Source organism: Ammospiza caudacuta, chromosome 4, assembly GCF_027887145.1.
Source record: "Ammospiza caudacuta isolate bAmmCau1 chromosome 4, bAmmCau1.pri, whole genome shotgun sequence".
Taxonomy (NCBI): domain Eukaryota; kingdom Metazoa; phylum Chordata; class Aves; order Passeriformes; family Passerellidae; genus Ammospiza; species Ammospiza caudacuta.
The window spans coordinates 26,033,442-26,054,282 of NC_080596.1; the positions used below are offsets into that span (position 1 = coordinate 26,033,442).

The following is a 20,841-nucleotide window of genomic DNA, read 5'->3' on the forward strand; positions in this document are numbered from 1 at the left end:
CTTTGAGAGTAACCCACTTTTTGAACCCAGACAAAAGTTTTTTGAAACTTGCACAGAGACCTCATTCAGACACCAGTTTTTCTAAGAGTTGGAATAAACTCACTGTCACCCCTCAGAGGCGGCAGCCTGGGGGAAGGATGGAAGCACACACAAAGGCAGCCCGTATGCCATACCACAAACATTTCCCTGGGCTAGCAAAGAGGTCAAGGCATGGACATTTGTCACTGGAGGCCAATTTTAACTCTATTACTGACTGCATTTTGGAGCTGCTCTCCCACATCACCTGTGAGCACAGCCACCTTCCCATTAGGATGTGCAAGGGGAGGTGGCACCTTTGTTCCACCAGCTGCTGCAGCAGGGACACATTGCCCTGAGTGCTCCTGCTCTACCCCATACTTCCTGTGAACATTCAGCCCAGGGTGCTCCTCTGCAGACCCTTGTAATCCCTCAGCAGGGAGAGGATCCAAAATCCATCACTCCCAGAGTATTTTACCTCCTTTCTCATGGGGATCAGCAAGATGCCATCTACGTGGTGTCACTTGATTCAGACCTTGTAAGAGATGAATCTGCTGTTTGCATGAGTTGGTGCTAAAAGAGTCCAGGAACTAATCACAGGACTCAAAAATACTCACTCCTCTTGTTTCCAGGGCTAAGGTACAGAGGAGCCTTTTGCCCAACATCCAGCTCCTCTCCAAACTCATCCCCAAGAAAAGGCTGGGCCTGGAGCTTACCTGGTCCTTCTCAGGCTTGTCTGAGATGTCGTTGAGGCTGGTGGAGGTCAGGTTTCGGTGAGCCATGGCTGGGCTGCCTGGAGGAACAACACCAACAGCAGTTAAAGCACCTGCTTGGATCCAGTCAGAACACAGAGGCTCAGGCTACAGCATCACCTTTCCTTGGGAGGCTGATGCGGGGAATTCCAGACCCTGACAAGCTGCTTTCTGTCACTTCATGTGGCACAGGGGGGGTTTAAGACACTAACACTTTGTCACCTCTGACCCTCCTAGCAGTCCAGTGACTCCAAGGACAGCAAAAGAGTCCAAGAATTTCCATAATTCCTGCCTGTGGGAGATAAGCAACACAGCACCACGCTGCTGGCCAGCTCACCCAGGACCCACCACAAACTCATCCCTCCACAGAGCTGGGACCTTCCACAGTGTACAGCCCTGGCCTCAGCCCCCCTCAGCATCCCATGCTCTGCACACAGCACAGGCAGAGAGGGGGGGGCAGCTCCTGCTCCTTTGAGACAGCCCCTAATGAACGCCTCCCTCGCTCTAAGCAAGCTCATTAACTGAGCTCAGGAACATCTCACAGATTAAAACAACGTGAGTGCCACACCGATGGGCCAGGAGTCAACAATTCCTGACACCATATTCTCCAGAGAGGTGAAGAAACTCTCCAGAGACACAGCACAATAATTACATTTAAACCAACCCAAACAAACAACAAACTAATAGTAAACAAAGGCTTCTGGGACGGATACAGGATCAGAAATCACAGTGGTCATTATGAACAGTAAAAATTATCCTGAAATGTTCCCATCCCTTCTCATCACATTTGCAGGAACCTGAAACACAGCACCAGGAGCTTTTATCCCAGAGCTTCTGACCATGAACTTCATTGGAAAGGGAGGAAATATAAAGGAAGAAAAAATGGCAAGGAAGCATCTCCCAATTGAGGCTGTGTTTTGAGACCAAATTTATTTTATATTATTATAAGGAATGTCCAAGTTCTCAGTGTTCATCAGCTCCCAGCACAAACAAACTCAATAATAAATCAGCATCAGGAGCTGGGAATAAAAAGGAGCAGGAATAAAAAACTCTGGACTCTCCAGAGCTGGGTTTTCTTTACAACATATGTGGGTATAGATTCAAAGTAGCTGTATCTGCTGTGTGTTACTGCCACGTCCAGCAACACCAGCACAGCCAAAGCTGTTTGGACAAATTAGACAAATCACATGCCACAAAGGGAGATCCCCAGCTCCAATTCTTCCTGCTGTTATTTAAGACCCCATTTAACTGCTATTTTTTCCAGATTACATCACTTGTTTGCTTTGTTTATTGGATTCCAAGCTGACTGTTCCCTGAGATATAATGACCCTTCTCCCCAGAGGAGGAGGCTTTGTGCCTTTCTCTCCCCTTGCCAGCAGCCTCCTTCTCCTGCGGAGGTCAACATAGCCACACAAACTCAGAGCAGCTCCAAACAAATCTTCTCCTAATGGTCTCCACATAGCCACACAAACACAGAGCAGCTCCAAATAAACATGTGGAGTACAAAGTTTTGGCTGCTGAGACGCCTGTGGAGGACTTCTGGTCCATGACATTCACCCTTATGGTGCTTGCTAACAAAGGATCATTTCCTGATCCAGGCCCAATTCCCATTCCTGTCTCTCTGGCAAAGGTGACCTGAGCCTGTCCATGGCTGTGCTCAGCCAAGGACTCGTGAGGGAAGTACAGCAGGCAGTCCAAACCCCTCCATGCCATTACCTATAAATCAGCTCCATAGTCATCTGGCAAGGGGAATACCCTGGAATTCAGACTTCAGTCACTTGTCATGGTCACCACAGAACACTTCTGTGCCACCACTGCCATAAGCTGTGCCCTCCTGGGAGGAGCAGTGCACTCCTCTGGGATCAGCAAGGCTCCCTGACACAGGGAATCAGACAGGAGCAGTGCCAGAGACCTGTCCAGCTCACCCCAGAGAGATCAAGCTGGCAGACTATTTCTGAGGATAATTTATACAAAAATTACAATATTTAAGGCCCTTTAACAGGCAAAGGATACTTCAAGAGACAAAAAAAAAAGTGCCAGCAGCCATTCTAGACTGCCCTTGGAAAGGGAGAATGGCCTGACCTACCTGCTTCATCCCAGATGAAGGAAAGAAGGCAAACAGCATGAAACAGAGCGATAACAGGAGCAGCCAGAGCAGCACACTCCCCACAGAAGGCACCCACGCTCTCCCCACTGTTAGGTTAACGCACCAGCAAGCATTAGAGCCTGGCTGTGGCACTGCCTGTCCCCCCTGCCCTGCTGGCCCAGCCCCTCTGGCACTGCCCACACTTACTGAGCCATCCCACGCTGGGGCTGCGTGGCACTCCCAGCTCATCGTCCAGCGTGCGCGTGGCCAGGCAGGGCACCGAGCTCTCCAGCGGGCTGCGCGCTGGTGCCGGCCACGCGGGACACGGCAGCCGCAGCAAGGAGCAGCAAGAGAGCAAAGGGGAAAAGTTAAAAGAAAAGAAAAGAAAAGAAAAGAAAAGAAAATTATGGCAGAAAGAAAGGCTCAAGCAGTGGTACAGCGAAGCCAGGCAGGACAGAAGGTTGGAGCTGCACAGTGCGGTCACTGAAGCCCACTCATTTAGATCCTGACTTCTCCTCCGCAGCTCCACCTCGCAGCCTTCACTCGGCAGGGCTGGACACAGCTTTCCATCCCTGGTGTCTCAAATTCAGGCATCTTTGAAGCAGATCTCATGGAGGTGAGTGGGCAGCTGCAGTGCTGGTGGCACTGAGCAGTTTCAGGCTGCAGCACCATCAGTAACAATAGGTTTTTGAAAATAAAGATCAGGTCATGTCCCAGGAGCCAACTTTGAGCATCCTGCTCCCATCTGTACACACTCAGGCACACCAACCCAGACTTGGAAATGCTCACCTTAGTCTGCCATGCTTCCAATGATGCCAGCATACACATTGATAGGGATTTTCCAAGCATTCTCAGACACCACCTCATTTCTGGTATTGTTCAGCTGATGCCACTGTTCAGCTACAAAGGCACTGAGGTCCCAGTTCATGTGAAAAGCACTGAACTGATTAATACTGAACCAGAGGAGCCATGGCTGCCTCATCCCTGAAAGTGTCCAAGTGACAGGGCTTGGAGTAACCTGGGCAAGTGGAAGGTGTCCCTTTCAGTGGCAGGGGGCTGGAACAAGATGGTCTTTCAGCTCCCTTCCAACCCTAAGTCCTCTAGGATTCTAAAGTGGGATAAAACCTCTCTCCCCGCCCCAGCCAGGTATCCTCCAGTCTGTGCCTCAGCTGACAGCCTGCTATTCCCACTCAACTGTTTCCAAATCATGCTGCCAGCACAGTGTGAACAAACAGTGCTCAGGAGGTGTTTAAGCAGCACCCACGCAGTGATGGGACCATGCCATTATGGTGGTTAAACACACACACTTAAACACATCACAGTTTTCTACAGTCTCTGCCAGCTTGGGTTTAGCAGCATTTCATCATTTCTCACTTGCCAAAGGCTCCCACAGGTGTTAAATTATACAAAACGCTGGCAGGCACAAAGCTCTGAAAGAAAAATCTCAAAATGGAAAGCAAATGTCATCACAGAAGGCTGGTAAATATTGGTCAGTCCTCCAGTCAGGCACCTGCAGAAGGGATGGGCACCACAGATCCCATGTTATAGCATGGCAAAGCTCAAGGTGTGCCAGCTGGAGAGCTGCTAGCCCAGGTATCATGTACTGCTCCAGGGGTGTAGGACAAGGGCTGTGCCAGGAAGGAATACAAAAAACTCTTCAAAAGCCACTCAACAAAATGAGACACACACAAAAGCCTGGCAAAAACCCCTGCAGGAGTCTCATCAATATGTAACATGGAAATATCCTTGCTGAACACTTCATACAGTTCACCCTTCTACCAATGGAAGCAAGCAAAAGGGCTGTCTTCACAAGGTAACATGGAGGAATTGCTTAGTCCAGCTTTGTACACCCAGAATTTTGGCAATCATCTTTTTCCCAGACAATAGACAGCAATGGAGTGCTGTGATTTATCCTCTTCCATCCATGGCACACAGGGAACTACCCTCTTTGCCCAATTCCTTTCCCAGACCAAAGGGATTCCTGATAAAACATCCTGCCAGAGCAGATGTCAGAGCACACCTTGGCCATGTCTCTGCCCATCTGATCACTACCTTGCCTTCAAACAGAGCAGTGACATCAAAGATGGGGGCTGAGGATGACCCACCCAGACACCACAGAGCCACCCCCATCCCTAGGGAGGGTTGGGAAAGGATAGAGATGCTCCAGGATCAGTTATGGCAGGGAGATGGGCAGAGACATCTCTCTTTCTTAGGTTCCTGAATTTCTACAGGCATCTGGGATAACTGCATGGGGCTCATTCATCTCAGAAGTCAAAAGTAAGAATATTTTGGAGGCCCTAAGACTTCCGTTAATTAAGCACTCTGAACCAAATGAGATAGAGGCACCACAGGATTTTTTTGAGCCATGGCCCAGGGTGTATTTCCAAATTTCAGATCTAACAAACAGATCCCACCCCTGGAAATGTTCAAGGGCAGGTTGGCTGGCTGCAGAGGGTGTTCCTGCTGAGCCAGTGAAGCAGGGGGCAGCTGCACCAGGCTGTAAAGCTGTTGTGCAGAGGGCAGGCGGATGCTCAGACCTATTGGATGGAAGTGTCACTGACACTGAGATGAAAACAAACACCTACCTGGAAAGAAACTCAAGGGGAATTTAGGAGTGCCTGGGGCTGGTGGCACAGTCATTAGGGTGATTAGCTATGCTAAGAGACAGCTGCATTCCTGTTGGCCTCATAAAATTTTTATCTGTCTAAAGGACACATGAGACACTCACTGAATCCAAGGTATAACCTGATCAAATACATTCTGTAGTTACTTCTCCATTAAAGTGTAAATAATAAATAACAGTAATGACTACACATCAGGTTTTTCCCCCATATGTCAGTCTTGCCCTCCTGAAGTCTCAATGCATTTGTACTGTCATGGAACAGAGTGTGTTACACATCCTCAGAGCACATCAATATCCCAGGAGGAAGAACAGAGACAGAACACCATAACATGAGTGCCTGAAGACCAGACCAGGAAAGAATTCCTGGAGAATCAGTCCAACTGAGCCAGGACCTGCACAGCCCATTCAAACAAGAACAAGAAATGAATGATATTGAAATCACTTAAAATCCAAGCAAAGAAGGCCTTTAGCTATGAAAAATAAGCAGGGGCTGAGTGAGACTGTGAGGAATGTCCTTTGTCAGCATCACTCTTCCTGGGATAAGCTCTGCCTACGTGCAGGAAAAGGGGTTTGCAGCCGAGAACTGAGGGCATCCCCTACAAGAGGTGACTGAAACACTTGAGCACCAAGGCATGTCTGTCCGGGGTTCAGCCTCCCACACACTGTGGCCACAGGCCAGGGTTCTGCTCCCCACAGCAAACCCGACCATCACAGGCCCAGAAAGGACTTGGGTCATGGAGGTGGTACCAGAAAGCAGCTGCCTTCCATCCAAACCATGGGGAGCATACCTTGGGAAGGCATCCAGAAGGCCAGGCTGGCTGGGGCTTGTAGCAATGTGCTCCAGCAGAAGGAGTCCCTGCCCATGGCTCCTCCAGCTGTAGCACTCATCTGGCCATGCTGTCCCTAAAGCTGTCATTTCCTCCCAGTGCTCTCCCCAGAGCCCAGTCCCTCTCTGCTCCATTGGCCTCCTGCAGGGATGTTCACTGTGAACACTCCCTTGGTTCACGTTACTGCACCTTGCCTTACTCCCTCACTCACCACCTTATCAAGGCACAGACATGACTGTTCCTTCCAGAGCAAGGAACAGTCTCCACACACATACACACTCCTGCTGCAAAACCAAAGGATGATCCAAGGTACGAAATATTAATGAAGTGTGAGAATAGGTTAGGGAGGAATGTTAGGGTGAGTTTTAGAAGCCAAACACAGCAAGCTAAGAGGCCTTTGGTAGTGCAAGAAGAAAACAATTTTCTTCATTTGCTCTTATTTCTGGGTATTTTAAAATGGCAACTTTTAACCCAATTTCCAGACTGTCACAGGAGACAGTCGAGAGAACTCCAAGGCATGACAAGAGGCATAAAACTCCTCTTTTCTTTATTACCATGAGCAAGAAGATCCCAAATCTCCACCCAGGGGCAAGCACTGAATCAGTGTCCAGGCCTCCATAGCTGTCTGCATACACACACACACACACACACACACACATTTAGGGATACCACTACCAACATGGCACTACCTATTACACCTTTTTTAGAGAGAACAGGACACATATTCACAACACATACCACAAAATTATTCTAGGAGGAATAAAGCAGGATGGAAATCAGCTTTACCCCACTGGACAATGATTTTATTGCAATAAAATGCAAGCTAGGTGTTACTGCCAGGTCATTTTTGATTCACAGTGCTACTGACACTGTTACAGACACAGAATGTGCATGGAAGCTTTGTCTCTGCCCAAATAATTCAGATGACCAGCCTTTTAAGGTTCAGGCCCCACCAAAGTTTTTGGTAAATCTCTCTTTCCTATCGTTGCTCCTAAACCACCTCCTAGACACCAGCTGTGAGAGCACCCCCTGCCTTCCAGCCTGCCCCTGGATCCCTGCCAGTCCAGTGAAGGTGTGCTTAGAGTGCTGTGCCAGGGCCAAGCAGCTGCAGAGCCCCCACTGATGCGCCATCAGCACGGCCTTGCTGCTCCTGGGGTTAGGAAGCGGGGTCAGGGCCACGCAGTTAGTTCTGGGCGGGTGGGCTGCTGTGACAGAGAAGGCAGCCTCTGCATTACCATTATCGGGGTTGGAAAACATCCTACTTGCACTGGAGACGGTCTTTCCAATGTCAGCCAGCGAGCGCAGGTTGGATTTCTTGGTCTGGTGCCGGTGCTTCCTGAGCAGCGTGTAGGTAACCTTGTCCTTCAGGTCGGGTTTCAGCAGCCCCGTCTCAATCTGATTGTCAACGATCATCTCTGTAGCCACACGGGAAGGGGGAGGGAGGGGAGAGCAAAATTAACCACAGAGCTCAAAACCACTTCCAGGGAGAGCAGAGAGAGAGGGCTTGGAGGCATTTTCACCCTGCCTTTTTGAAGGCTTTCTCACCATCTCAAAGTCAGCTTTTGTTTCTATGAAAATCTCTTTTAGACATTCCTCTTGAAACAGGACATAAGCACTTCCATCCAGCATGAGCCACTAACACACAGCTATTGCACTGAGATTCCCTTCTGCTAGTTCCTACATGCCATGGAGCCTATTTCAAAGACCAGGGTAAGCCAATTCTTAGCTCAGAAATGGAATCCCCTCTCAGCCTGGACTTTCTTAGAGATACTACTACTCTATGGCAAGTTCCATGATGCCCCCATAAAGCACACAGAAAATCTTCTATCAGCTTCAACAAGGCCTGAGTTCACCTTGCAGGCCCCCAGTAAAACTTAATCTAAAGATAGGAAGAAATCCTGGAGATGAGCCACTAATTTAATCATTCACTTGCAGGACTGAAGTGATGGCAACTGCAAGCGGCAGAACTTGCTCCAGTTACCACAGGACGTATTATATAGCTTTACTTTTCATGGAGTCACCAGGAGAAAAGGCCCCCAGCACCCTCAATGCCTGCTCACTTCCCATCAATTCCCTCCTTTCTCCTCCCTTATCCCAGAGGAAAAAGGCAAAAAGGTGGCCAGACTTATGAAGAATGTCCCCTGTGAAGTAAGTCTGGCATGAAGTTGTTCCCTTGGTAACTTGAGTTCACACGCTGTCCCCTGAGGGCAAGTGGCAGCTCATATTTGTCTGCTGGTAACTTTTATTTGTGCTAATAATAAAAGTTATGGCAAGGGGGAGGCAGGACACGCATCACATTTGCTAACTCAGTGAGTCAGAAAGTCATCCTCTATGTGCTGCTCAGAATTAAAGCCTCTTCAATTCCCCAAGGAAGCACCTAGCTCTTCCTCTCAAATTAAGACAGGGTAGGCAGAAGCACGTAGGTACTCTTACACAACATGCCTGGCAAAAGGCTGACCTTTGCTAAGTGTTACTTTAATACAAGCTTTTCTGGCTCGTGGTTTTGGTTAGTGAATTTTGGAGTATTTCCTTCAGAACCTACATTCAAGTTTTATCCTTCTCTATCTGGCACTTCCCTTCCCTGTTGCAGATAAAACACAAACAACAGAGAGAGTTTTTCTTTGGAGTTTTCCTTTCCTTTGTGTCACTACCAGACACAAGCCAAGTGACCATGATTAAATCATCCTGGAAATCCAGTCCTGTATATCCCTACCTGTCTGATTAAGGGTCTGGACCAGCAAAAACACCCCGCTCAGGACAGTGTCACAGTGTCACAGCAACAGCAACCACCAATGTGTAATTTAATCTCCTAGGAATTAGATTTAATTTGGGGGTTGAAGAAGGAGATTGAAGGTGACATCTCGAAGGGACTTCAAAAGAAAATTTAATGTTTGAGGGTTTAAGGTTTTGGACCATGAACACCAGCTTCTGAAGCAGGTTAACATTCAGCAGAAAACTTGAGAACTTCTTGGGAGGTTTATTTTGTTAAAACTTTGCAAAGCTGTGCATTTGGATACACAGACACAAAAGCAAAGGAAGATACATGTCACCATAAGCACAGGCAAAACTAAGTTCAAATCTCTGTATTTAACACCAGAAACACCTGTAATTCCAAGTCTGATGATCCAGTGTATGGGAGAATTCAATGCCATGATAATTTTGACCTTACTTCCTGAGATGATCATTCAAAGCACTGAGTTTTGGCAGAGAAAGTACTTAATTTTTCTCTTTTAGATCCCCTCGTGTAATGGCTCTTAAACTCAGCATTTTGGTTAAATGTCCCTCCACTGTATGGCTCACTTGGAAAATTTATTTTCCCTAAGTTCTCACACACCATGGGCAACATGATCTGGCTCTCAGCATGTCAACAAGCGTCACCCTGGGCCACAGCTGATTTGACCATACAAAACCTGCCCTCCCACTCTGCAGAGCAGAGCACCAGCTGGTGCTGGGGTGCTCTCCCCTCTCCCTTGTTGGGGATGGGGAATATCCCATCCTAAACACAGCCCCATATGCCCTTAGTGGGCAGCTGAACACCTCAGCCAAGAGCAGCTCCTAGCCCGAGTTGTTCTGCATAAACAGTACCTGATGGGTGTCTCTGCTCCAGACACATGGCCCTTCCATTTTCACCTTTTCCATAGTGGACATAAATTAAATGGATGTCTTTTTCCTGCACTGAGAAGGACTCTTTTAATCTATCTGTTATCTCTTTCCAGGTACTTTCTAGTTTTTCCCTCTTATTCCTTTTTCTTTAATTTTTTTCTCTTTTATGGGAAAAGCAGTGCTTTTTCATTAAAACCACCCATAAAGCCATACCAGAGTTAATAAAAATTTGTGGGGAAGTGGTGAGAGAAAGAACCAAGGCAGGTGTACTTACCCACCACCTGTGGGAGGGAAGAAGCCTCCATATCCAGCATGATGGAGCCCTTCTCTATGCATGTCCTCAGCTCGAACAAGCTGTGCAGGGACAAGGTGGCCACGTGCGGTTTGCTCCATCGCTCCCCACCTTGCTCTACCTTCTCCTCAAACTTGATCCACCTGCAACAGGGCAGAGCAATGACATGGGGTTAAGGCTGTTGCTTCCTTGCAGGGAAATAAATCAGCATTTCTGGAAATAAGGCAACTTGTCCTTCATTATCTGGGCAGTTCTGGTTTAATGGTCGGACTCTATCGTCCTGGAGGGCTGTTCCAAATGGAATGATTCTGTGATTCAATTTCAGGCAATAAAATATGGAATCAGCCACTGCCAAGATGGAGGCAGCGTGGAATTCTGCTGTCCCATGCCCACAGGCTGACAAAGATGGGAAGAGAGGAGCACAAGTTAGTCATGTCTGAAGGTGCTTTTAGAGAACAAATGAGCCACCAAAGGAGAAGGCACAAATTAAGGAGCTCATTCTTTCCCTCCAGCTGCTGTTTAATGATTTAACCAAGCAGGTTTGAAAAACCCAGAAAACTTATCTCTAATGGAAGGTGAGAGCAAAGGGTGAATCCTGGTTGTGCAAAACACTCTTTATACCACTAAAACTACATCCCAAGAGCAGAGAAGCAGGAGGCTCCCTGTCCCTGGCATGCAGCCCATCCCCAGTTCCTCCTGTAGCCTTGACCCTGCCCTTGGCCCTGCTGTGCCCAGCCCAACAGCATGCAGGGATGGGCAGTGGGGATGGAGCACAGGGCTCCTGTGGGCCTGGGGGATCTCAGCTGGCTCATACCTTCTTCCTCACCACAGCACCCAGCAACAGCTCTGCTGTAAACTGGGGGTGCAGGAAAACGTGGTCCAGTACGCCCTAATGGCAAAGCAGAAATGCTTTTTAATCCCCTCTTGAGACACCATTTTAATATATGTGGAAAATGAAAATTCCAGTGACTAATATAAAGAGATTATTAAGAAAAAGGTAAGGAAGCTCATAAATTTGTTCAAAAGAATATTATTAACAGCAAGGGAAATTATCTTTAATCCTGAAAAATGTATTACTTGAGGATTAATCAATTATGCTTCACAACTGCAATAATCTCTTTCTGAGACTTTGTTTTTTTAAAGCTGCTTTTTAACTCAAGATAAAAGACTGATTTTCATCTCCAATTAATAAGGTCCTTTTAGTTCACAAAAAATAAGTGTTTCCTAGGACACCTGAGGGATCTGGGTGGATGCAAGTCTGTGCACTTCAGGGGCTTTGCGTGGAGCCACATTTACCCTGTAACAGCAGGAAGGCTGCAAATTACCAGTGTTTGTCCTTCCAGGGAAAGTGATTACTCACAACTATCAATATTTGCTTTCTGTTTACTTTTCTCACTGCAACCCACAGTCCCAACACAATACACCAAACGTTAACTTGCAAACCTGGGTGAACAAATGCCTGCTGGATTCACACCACCAGAGAGTGGTGTGGGTTGGGAGGGACCTCACAGCTCCCCTAGTTCCAAACTGCTGCCATGGGCAGGGGCACCTTCACTAAGCAGGGAATGCCTGCATTCCAGAGGTGGTCACAGGATACCGAGTGAGGCACAAAAAGGAGAAGACCTGCAGCAGCTGGAGGGCCCCAGCCTGTTGTGAGGAGCACTGAAGTATCTTTGGGGACCAAGACATGCCCAGCATAGCGTGGCGATATTCTCTCTAAAAGGCAGAGAGATGGCAGGAAGGTGATGGGATTACAGAGAAAAGGAATGACAGTGCTGGACTGTGGGATGGTGGATATGGGTTTTTTGAACTTCTGTTATAATAATTTTTGTTCTATAAGCTGTCCCAGGAATTACATTTCTATCCTTCACAATTTTACACCTGATAATATCACCACAGCTTTCACGGGCTTCTGGGAGCGAGGTGCAGCAGACAGAAGGAATGTGTAGGTGTCAGAACAGAGCAGGAAGGAGATGAGGAAGGTAATTTGATTGTTTGCTCTCTCAAATATGAGTGCAGCCCTTAGCCCTGCAACAGCCTGAAGCCAGCATTGCTTTCCCCAGCTGGGAGCTGTGCAGTTCTACACTGGGCCAGGGGAAGCATAGACACTACAAGGTCTCTTCTGTCCTCTCCTCTCTCCTCCACCCACACAGCCCTGCACTTGCTCCTGTGATCAGTAGCTGCTCCTGCAACTTCCCAGCTGTGGGAGCTGTTCTGCAGGAGCAGATGTGAAACAACCCCAAAACAGCTGGCAGACCCTGTGCCCACTGAAGCACAGCACCAGCCAGCTCTGGATGCACTGGGAGATGCTCAGGAGCTCTCAGGAGGATCTATGGTACAAGATTAAGTAATTTCAGCAATGTACTGAAAAATCCTGAGCAATCAGACACTTTGTAAGATCACTATCCACAAAGGCAGGAGGTTGGGTGAATTTAGAAACTTAACAGCACTTCAACAGGGTGCTTTGTTACATTCTGTGTCATTTATACAAAGAATCATGGATCCATTCAGGTTGGCAAAGTCCTCTACGATCATCCAATCCAAACATTAATCCAGCAAAGACAAGGCCACCACCAACCCATGTGCCTAAGCATCACATCCACACATTTGTTAAACCCCACAGGAGATGAGGACTCCACCACTATCCTGCACAGACAACCCTATGGGTGAAGAAATTTTTCCTAATATCCAACCTAAACCTCCCCTGGCACACCTTGAGGCTGTTTCCTCTTGTCCTGTGGTTTGCTACTTGGGAGAAGAACCCTGCAGAGAACCACCCACACAGCTCCATGCTGCACTCCTACCAAAGATGTGTAACAACAGCTGCATCAGGAAGTGCTGAATTCATGGCAAGAGGAAAGGAGAGCAATAAAGGGAGAAAAAGGATGAGCAACAAGTCAGAAGTTAGAGAGTAAAAGGTGAAAAGTCATTAAGTAAGTTTCCCAAGCAACTGAGAAGCAAAAATAAATTAAGATAAGAGGTAAAGGGGTAGGTGGTGGAGCAGCTCATTAAATCACAGGTAAAGAAGATTAGGGTGACCAAACAGGGGCTAACTTTAAACAGACAGTGCCCTTAAGAGGGGAAGGTGGGGAAAGAACTTAGCCCAGCCACCATAAAGAAAAGGAAAAAAAAACCCAGGCTCAGTGAGGGCAATTGGGAATAGGCCAGTGGTGTTCAGATATAAACTACATGTAACTTGTAGCAGCCAGACCCCAAAAACATCCCAGCTTTTTTCTCATGGCTTTTTGACCAAACTAACAGCAGCACCGAAGAACCCAACCAAGGAACTCAAAGCAAAGTAACCCCATGCAGCACTTAACATGCACCTTGAATAATTTCTTCACAAGAAAACAACTTTAAGCTTTTTTTCCTATTTAAAATTAATTCCATCAGTAATTCAGGAGGACAGGGACAGCCTGTCCCTGTGAGGTGGGACCAGGCTCAAAAGCCACTTTGGGGCAATAGTACTGAAGCGCTTTTGACTCAGCCAAATTGGAATTGGCAACTTCTGCCAATTCCGGCTGAGATGTGTCCCCCTTTGCAAAGCACTACTGAGCCCATACTTTTCTCTCCACAGGCAAACTATTGCAATCTATCTGGCACTCTCTTGTTCCCCTGGCTTTTCTTTTGGAATACCTAAACAAACCCTAAAATTCTCTCATTTACCAAAGAATGGCAATTTGAACTTCGCAGGCTCCTTTCTGCAGCTTCCCCATGCGATCCTGCAGCACAGCTATTCCCCAGTGGAATGCTAAACCAGGAATCTCCCATGGAAAGCACTGCTGGCTGCCCTTCCCTTCGGGGGTAAAGGAAAACCAACCCACCTTGCAGTCTCCTTCCACTCCATCTCCTGTCCATCGACAGCCAGAAGCTCGTCCAGCTCGGTGAAGAGCTGCGGGGGCGCGGGGCTGTCATCTTCCTCTCCGAGGATGAAGCGGATGCGTTCGGCGGCGGGGGAGACTGCAGAGGTGAAAATACTGCGGTTAACGGCCTGTGAGATGACCAGAGACGTGCGGCTCCTCTCCTTGCCCTGCTCCCCAAGGCCGTTCAGCTGCTTCTCCAGGCTGCCTCTGCCATCTGACATCCTCGGCGCTGCGGACACGGGCCAGGAGCGAGGTTGCCTCTATCTCCCTCTCTCCCCTTCCTTGCCTCTCACTGAACTTCTTACAAGTTCAAGCTGGGAGTAAAGTTCAGGAAAACTTGTCTCTTCCTACAGACCTTGACTATGTTACAGCAATTTGCAGTCCTTGTGAAAAAAAAAGCACTACGGCGCTCTGTGGCGCTGCCTGAGGACCGGCCGCTCTCTGAGCAGCCCGGATCCTTCACCCCCTTTTTTATATGACCTAAAACCAGTTCCAGCCAAACCAATTGGGGGCTTGCTGGCACAGCATCCCACTGCTGGCTTTCCCCTCCCCCTCCCTGCCAGCCAGGTTTGGGCTGCCATTGGCCTGCAAGGGAGGCTGGAACCTCCCCAGCCCACCACTGGAAAACACAGGAATACTTAACAGAAGGATTGTCCTCCTCTATACATGAAGAATGCAACCCCATGCATTCAGTCAGGCACCAATGCACTGAAAAAAACCAACTGGTCTGGGTTGGAAAAGGCTGCCTGTTTAGGCAAAAGAGCTACTATGTTCAAACACACAGCACAAGCAAAGCCTGTTTGTTTTATAAGCTCAAGAAAAAGGACAGAAACCCTTTCTTGGCTAAGGGTTCAAAATTCAAACCTGAGAACATCACTGTACCCATCATCCCAAGGCCCAAGGGCATCTCCTAAAGGTAAGTGGAGCCCACACCACCAGAGTCACCTTGCTGGAGGGCTCCTTGGGGTCTACAGCCTTTTTCTCAGCATATCACCTTAAAATAAAGGTGTGACCATGTGAAATTTTAAGACAGACATCCTTTCTGCTGGATGTTTATCAGCATTAGAGATACACAGCAGACTATGAACTTTGAACAGTTCCGCTAAAAACTCCTTTCTTTTCAAAAGATCAGCTGGCTCTCTCTTGCAAAATAATTAATTACATCAGGTGTCCAACCACATTGATTTTTCCAGGGTAAACAGACTCTCAATTTGCAATTGGGAAAAAAGAAACCAGTAAAAAACATGCCCTTTACTCCTTTTTCTTTTCCTTAAATAAACTTTGATAGCTTTCTTCCTAAGTTACTCAGAGTGATGATGCTTCAGTGATATAGATTTCCTTTTGACTGAAAGTATATCGGTAATCATAAATGCCCTTGGAATTTCCTGGGAGCCAAGGACCTTGCCCTGCTGCTACGGCAGCCTCCCCATCATGAGGCATTCAACTTCCTGCAGGCTTCAGGAGAGCTGGGGAGCGACTTCTGACAAGGGCCTGGAGTGACAGAAAAAGGGGGAAGGGCTTCCCACTGACACAGGACAGGCTTAGATGGGATATTGGGAAGAAATTCTTGCCTGCAAGGGTGGTGAGGCCCTGGCTCAGGTTGCTCAGAGAAGCTGTGGCTGCCCCATCCCTGGAAGTGTCCAAGACCAGGTTGAACGGGGCTCGGGGCAACCTAGGGTAGTGGAAGGTGTCCCTGCCCATGGCAGGGGGCTGGAGATGCCAGACACATGCATGTTCAATTGTCCTCTCCCTTCACCTACACTAATGAATCTCAATAGCCTTTCATATTTAAATGGAATTCAAATATCACAGCTAGAAAACAAATAAAATACATGCCCATCTTATTGCTTCAAAAAGCAAGATGGACCACAGAAGTGGCTGCTGCTTGGAAGAGGCTGTAAGAGAAGGGACTGCAAAGCTCCTTGAGCTGTTGAAGGCATCCACTGGAGCCAATGGGAAAAGTCTCTCTTGAGTCACTCTGAAGTGGCTTCACTATATGAAGTGTTACTCTGATACCGACAGCCATAACTCGATCACTCCACAATATTTTGCACACTGAACCTGGGTGCCCATCGTCAGTCACCCCCTCTCTCTTGGCTGCCTCCTCTCTGTGTTGCTAATTACCCATTACCTGCACTTAGGGCTGATGATAAGGTTCACAGCCCCATTAGGGCCCTTGCTGGGTCACAGGTCCCGATGCTGGCCTGACCACACGTTCCTGATTGCCATTCTGTGGGTTAATGGGCCGTTTATGGGCTGTTTATGTGCTCTCTTGAGCAAGGAGAACATATTTCCATTCTCATCTCCAGGCGAACACCGTGTGCTCGGCGTGGGCAGCTGGCTGAGCCCCGGACTTAGGGGCTGGGGAGTCATTAACCCGGGGGTGACCCCTCAGCCCCTGCCTGCCCAACCTCTGAGCACCACCGGGCCAGCCTGGCCCGGCCTTGGCCACCACCTTTGCTTCCAGCCCGGCCATCCAGCTCGGGAGCTGCTCAAACCAGCATCCCTGACGCCAGGAGCAGCTCAATGCTGCTTTCCTTACTGTCTTCAAGAGAACAGCCTGATGGTCAGCAGACATTTGCAGCAGAAAAAAGGCTCATCCACAAATTTAGATGGCTGAGGTTATATATTAATTGCAGAGGGTTGAATGTTCCTACACAACATGGATACAGAGGCAATGCCATCCATGGGGGATGTCTCTCACTTGCCTCTCTTCCCTTTCCTGTTCCATTCAGTCTGAGAGGCAGCTTATAAAATGATAACTTGCACAAGAGCAAACACATCAGCAGTTTCTCCAAGTTCAGCTCAGGCCAGTTCTGAGCACAATACATACCCTTGGGTTCCCAAAGGCAAAAATCAATCTCCATCAAGAGAGAGGAATCTCAGGGAATTCGGAAACAGGGAGAGACACGTTCTCGCACAACGTCAAATGGGGCATGCCTGAGCTTCCCAGCCCTGCTCCAGCAATGGCTTTGGTGGCAGCCATCACTCACTGCCTGGTGCAATGGCACAGCCACACACGGAAATGCCAGAGGGCTTGGTGGCACTGGCCCCCTATCCTGAAGTCACCTCCTGCTTTGGTGCTGAGGGCCTGGCTGGTGGTGGGTGGAAGGCAGCTACAGCCTGGCTCTCTGGGTGTACAGGGCTGCCTCAGGATGGAGAACAGGGGGTACCTGTGTTGATGCACAAGTTAAACAGCCTGTTCTCCACTCAGCCAACATGCTTTCCCTCCTGCTTTTCCAGCTGGCTGCTATCAGGGACACTTCTGAAGACATGAAAAACTTAGTTCCTTATCAGGAAAATGCTGTTGAACAGGTTTGTCTTTGAAATCAGGATTTCTTTGTTTGTGCTTGCTTCAAGAATCAGAACTATTCAATCAGAACTCTTCTTGTGTTTCTACTTTGGTACAGATTTTCAAAGGTATTTTAAAGCCTTAAAGGTAACATTAACTAAATTTAAGATAAACCAAAATTACCCTCTTCACACAGCTATAAAGGACTGAAAATTCACACAGATGAAGTAAGTCACTGGAGAGAGATGGAAGAAAACCTTTTATTGTTTTAAATGGACAGAAGACAGCCACATTTCCTTCAGCAGGGTTTCCCTTTACAAGGAGAAGTTATGTTTTGAACATGTTAATGGCATGGCTAGCTGCATAACAAACCCATCCTATCTCCTCCCGGCAATCCTGTAGCAGTCTGACATTGACTCCAGTGAGAACAGGATTAAGCTGCAATACATTTTTCAAAGAGAGAGCCTTCTGAGATATTTTGTTGCCAGAACCACTGCTGATTTTCCCATCTGGCTGAAAATAAATGTAAAATAATTGCAGAGAGTTTTGCTGAGTGACTAGTTAGTAAAAACTTACTCCTATCTTGCCCTTCAATTCAACCCACACTTCTTGAAAAGACTATTCTCTCCGCCTGTTCCCACTTGCTTATGTCTTCAGTACTTTATTACACTGAGGACCTGCACCTCAGTCAACTGCTTCCTCAATCTGAGGCCTAAGGGACCATCAGATACAAAGGTGTCTGTTACTTCTAAGTGAGTTGGCAGCTACAGAAATCCCTGAGAGACCTGGTGCAAATCCCTCCCAAGAGCCTGTGGAACCAGTACCAAGGAAAGTGGTTTGTCAAATGTGCATTCCAGGCAGGCTTATTAAAATAGGACATGATCACACTCCCCTTCCTTTCTGGGGCTGCCCTCCCTCTGCCAAAGCCCAGGTCAAACCCATCCACAGCCAGAGCAGTGACACACTTGTGCAGACACCTGTTACAGACTTAAACTTGTTTCCTTTCCAGTTAAGCTAAGTTCCCTTCCAAAATTCTCTATTACCAAAACCAATTTTAATTGTGTGTCACTGTCAACACAAGACACCAGCTAAAGGCACGTGGGGAGGCTTTGGTGGCCCACAGTCCCACCAGCTTCCTTTAAAGACAAACCTGAATAGAATTCCACTTAAAACCAGGAGATGAGAAAACAATCACCTGGGACACCTACTTCTGGAAAGACTGCTCTGAGTTTTTGGGAGCACTGCTCCGAGGCTGCACCCTTGCTTTTCCCAGGGTCCCACAGAAGCAGCCCTGGGTGATCTGCTCCCCAGCTAATCACTCTAAGCAAGTGTGAGAATTTCTCCTTGCTTGTTTTGCGTCTCTGCTTGTGAAGGATCACTTTTTGACCCCATGCCGGGGCAGGCTGGCTGTGAGGCAGATTAGACTTTCCACAGGCAACACTTGGCAGCTGGGAATGCTCCCCACAGTACCTGAATCCCTCCCCAGGCCACTTCTTGCATGATTGTGGGGTGCAGAGAATGCTATTTGAGGTACTTGCTCTATTTTGGAGCAAATCTACCCTATATTTTCAGTGTCCCTTACCAGACATAATGAACAGCACTGACTGTCTCTGGAATAATCAATTTTTTGCTGGACTTTTGGACTGCATGATAGTACATGTTTTGCTGTAAATTCCTCTGCAGCAGGGGGCATATATTAAGTGTCTGATCTGCAAAAAATCTTCAGTATTGGACAAATTCTTACTAATAGTGTGTTCTGTCAAGTGCCAGAAGAATGGCAGTATTTACATAATCCCTTGCTGGGCATTCCCAGCTCCCTTGGTCTTTGGTGCTGTGCCTACAGACACTTTGTTAAAACATTCCTTGGAGATGCAGGGAGAGAAAAAGAACCCTTCTTCCAAAAATGTTTCACATCAACTCGTCATTGGATGCAATATGGATAATCAGTCTGGGAAACTTCTAAATAAACCCAGCACCATCTCATGAAAATGTTGTGAGCCTTATCCTAAAAGGCAGTTCCTATAAAAGAAGGCAGCCTGCCAATCCCATCCACATGGCTGTGATGGAGAGACCACCACATGCTATATCCCAAGTCCCATGATGAGCTTTTTCCAGCACTGCTCCACTCTAGGGAGACTCTGCCTTCAAAGACTCTTTTTCCCAGCTGCAGCCAAACCCAGTAATGTCTACACAACCTGCCAGAAGCACAGGCAGCTGCAGAATCCCAAGGAAATGGGAACAGATAGCCTCCCACAGACACACAATGAGCCATTTGAGCCAAACTAAGCATTTTACCTATTATCAATGTGAGGCTCTGCCTGCTCACATCAGTGCCAGGCTCCCCTGATTCCAAGGGTGCTGAATTGGGCATACATGAACCATGCAATTCCCCATGGGTATGCCACAGCTAGATGCTAATCAACAGTGACTGGCTCCCAAACATATAGAAAAACAGGAAATTTGTCTTTTTACACCACATTTAAAAATTTTTCTAGGTTCTCAGAGTGCCATTCTTAATTGCATTAAAGGCAGCAATGCCTACGACACTTCCTTTTACAAACCAGCTACTCCACAGTGACAAACCATACTGGTTATAAATCCTGATGTAAAACATAGCACAAGTAATTCACTGCAAAATATGGATAACAAAAGTATTTTTGGACCAGTCCTGGAGGTCAGCCATTGTACCTCCAGTTGTGTCAGACTGCTACAGCAGCACATTTTTAAGGAGCGATTCCCAAGCAGTTGCCAAGAAGACTTTAATAAAGAAAGAGCAGCACCTAGGGAAAGCCTGGCTTTCTCCAGAGCTCTGGAACATTTCCTGTTGTCACACAGACACAGGATGCTGTCTGGCATCACACCTCCATTGGATCTGAGCAACAGTCAAGTCCCCAGTGAAACAGCAGAGCAGTGGCTGCCACATAGAACTGAGTTCAAAAATCATTCCCTCCTTCTCATTATTTTCCTTCTTTGGCTTTTCTTGGTTTCCCTTTTCAAAGAAGTGTGGCTTTCACAGTCTCCTTCCTGGTGCTGTCCACCTCTCTGGGATTCTGCTGGGTCCTGCTCTGGTACCTTAAACACCGTAAGCACACCATGATCACACACAGCCCTTCCACACCTCCATCAGTATCACTGCACCATGTGCCCACAAAGCAACTGCTCATCATAAGCACAAGGGAAAACTCCCGCTCCTCTGGTGAACCAAAAAAAAAAAAAAAAAAAAAAAAAAAAAATCCTTTTCTTCTTCAGCACTGAAATGTTGCTCCCCAAAGATGGTTTTAAAGCAGTTCTGAGGAGCTGCAGTCCCTGTAAGCAGCATTGTTTCCTTGCACCAGCCACAAGCCCTCCTGCCAAACTCTAACTCAGTCTATCACTGCTCATTTACCTCGTTTAGGTAACAGGGAGGGTACAGGGACACTTCTAACGACACAGCCATAACAACTCTGAGCTCTCCTCTTGGATTTAAGCTTCCACACAATGACAAGAGG

General features: G+C 47.6%; 1 protein-coding gene across 3 annotated transcripts in view; it reads right to left on the reverse strand.

Moving 5' to 3' along the window:
• SLC4A4 (solute carrier family 4 member 4) overlaps nt 1–20,841 on the reverse strand; it is a 125,987-nt gene that overhangs the window by 39,590 nt on the left and 65,556 nt on the right. For 2 of the 3 annotated variants that reach the window (XM_058803472.1, XM_058803473.1), the window contains exons 4-7: nt 14,023–14,158; nt 10,181–10,341; nt 7,539–7,718; nt 732–808 (exon numbers count right to left, since the gene is read on the reverse strand). In XM_058803472.1, coding sequence (XP_058659455.1) covers nt 732–808; nt 7,539–7,718; nt 10,181–10,341; nt 14,023–14,158 — 554 coding nt within the window. The remainder of the gene's footprint in view (nt 1–731; nt 809–7,538; nt 7,719–10,180; nt 10,342–14,022; nt 14,159–20,841) is intronic. The other variant, XM_058803475.1, reaches the window with a different exon arrangement.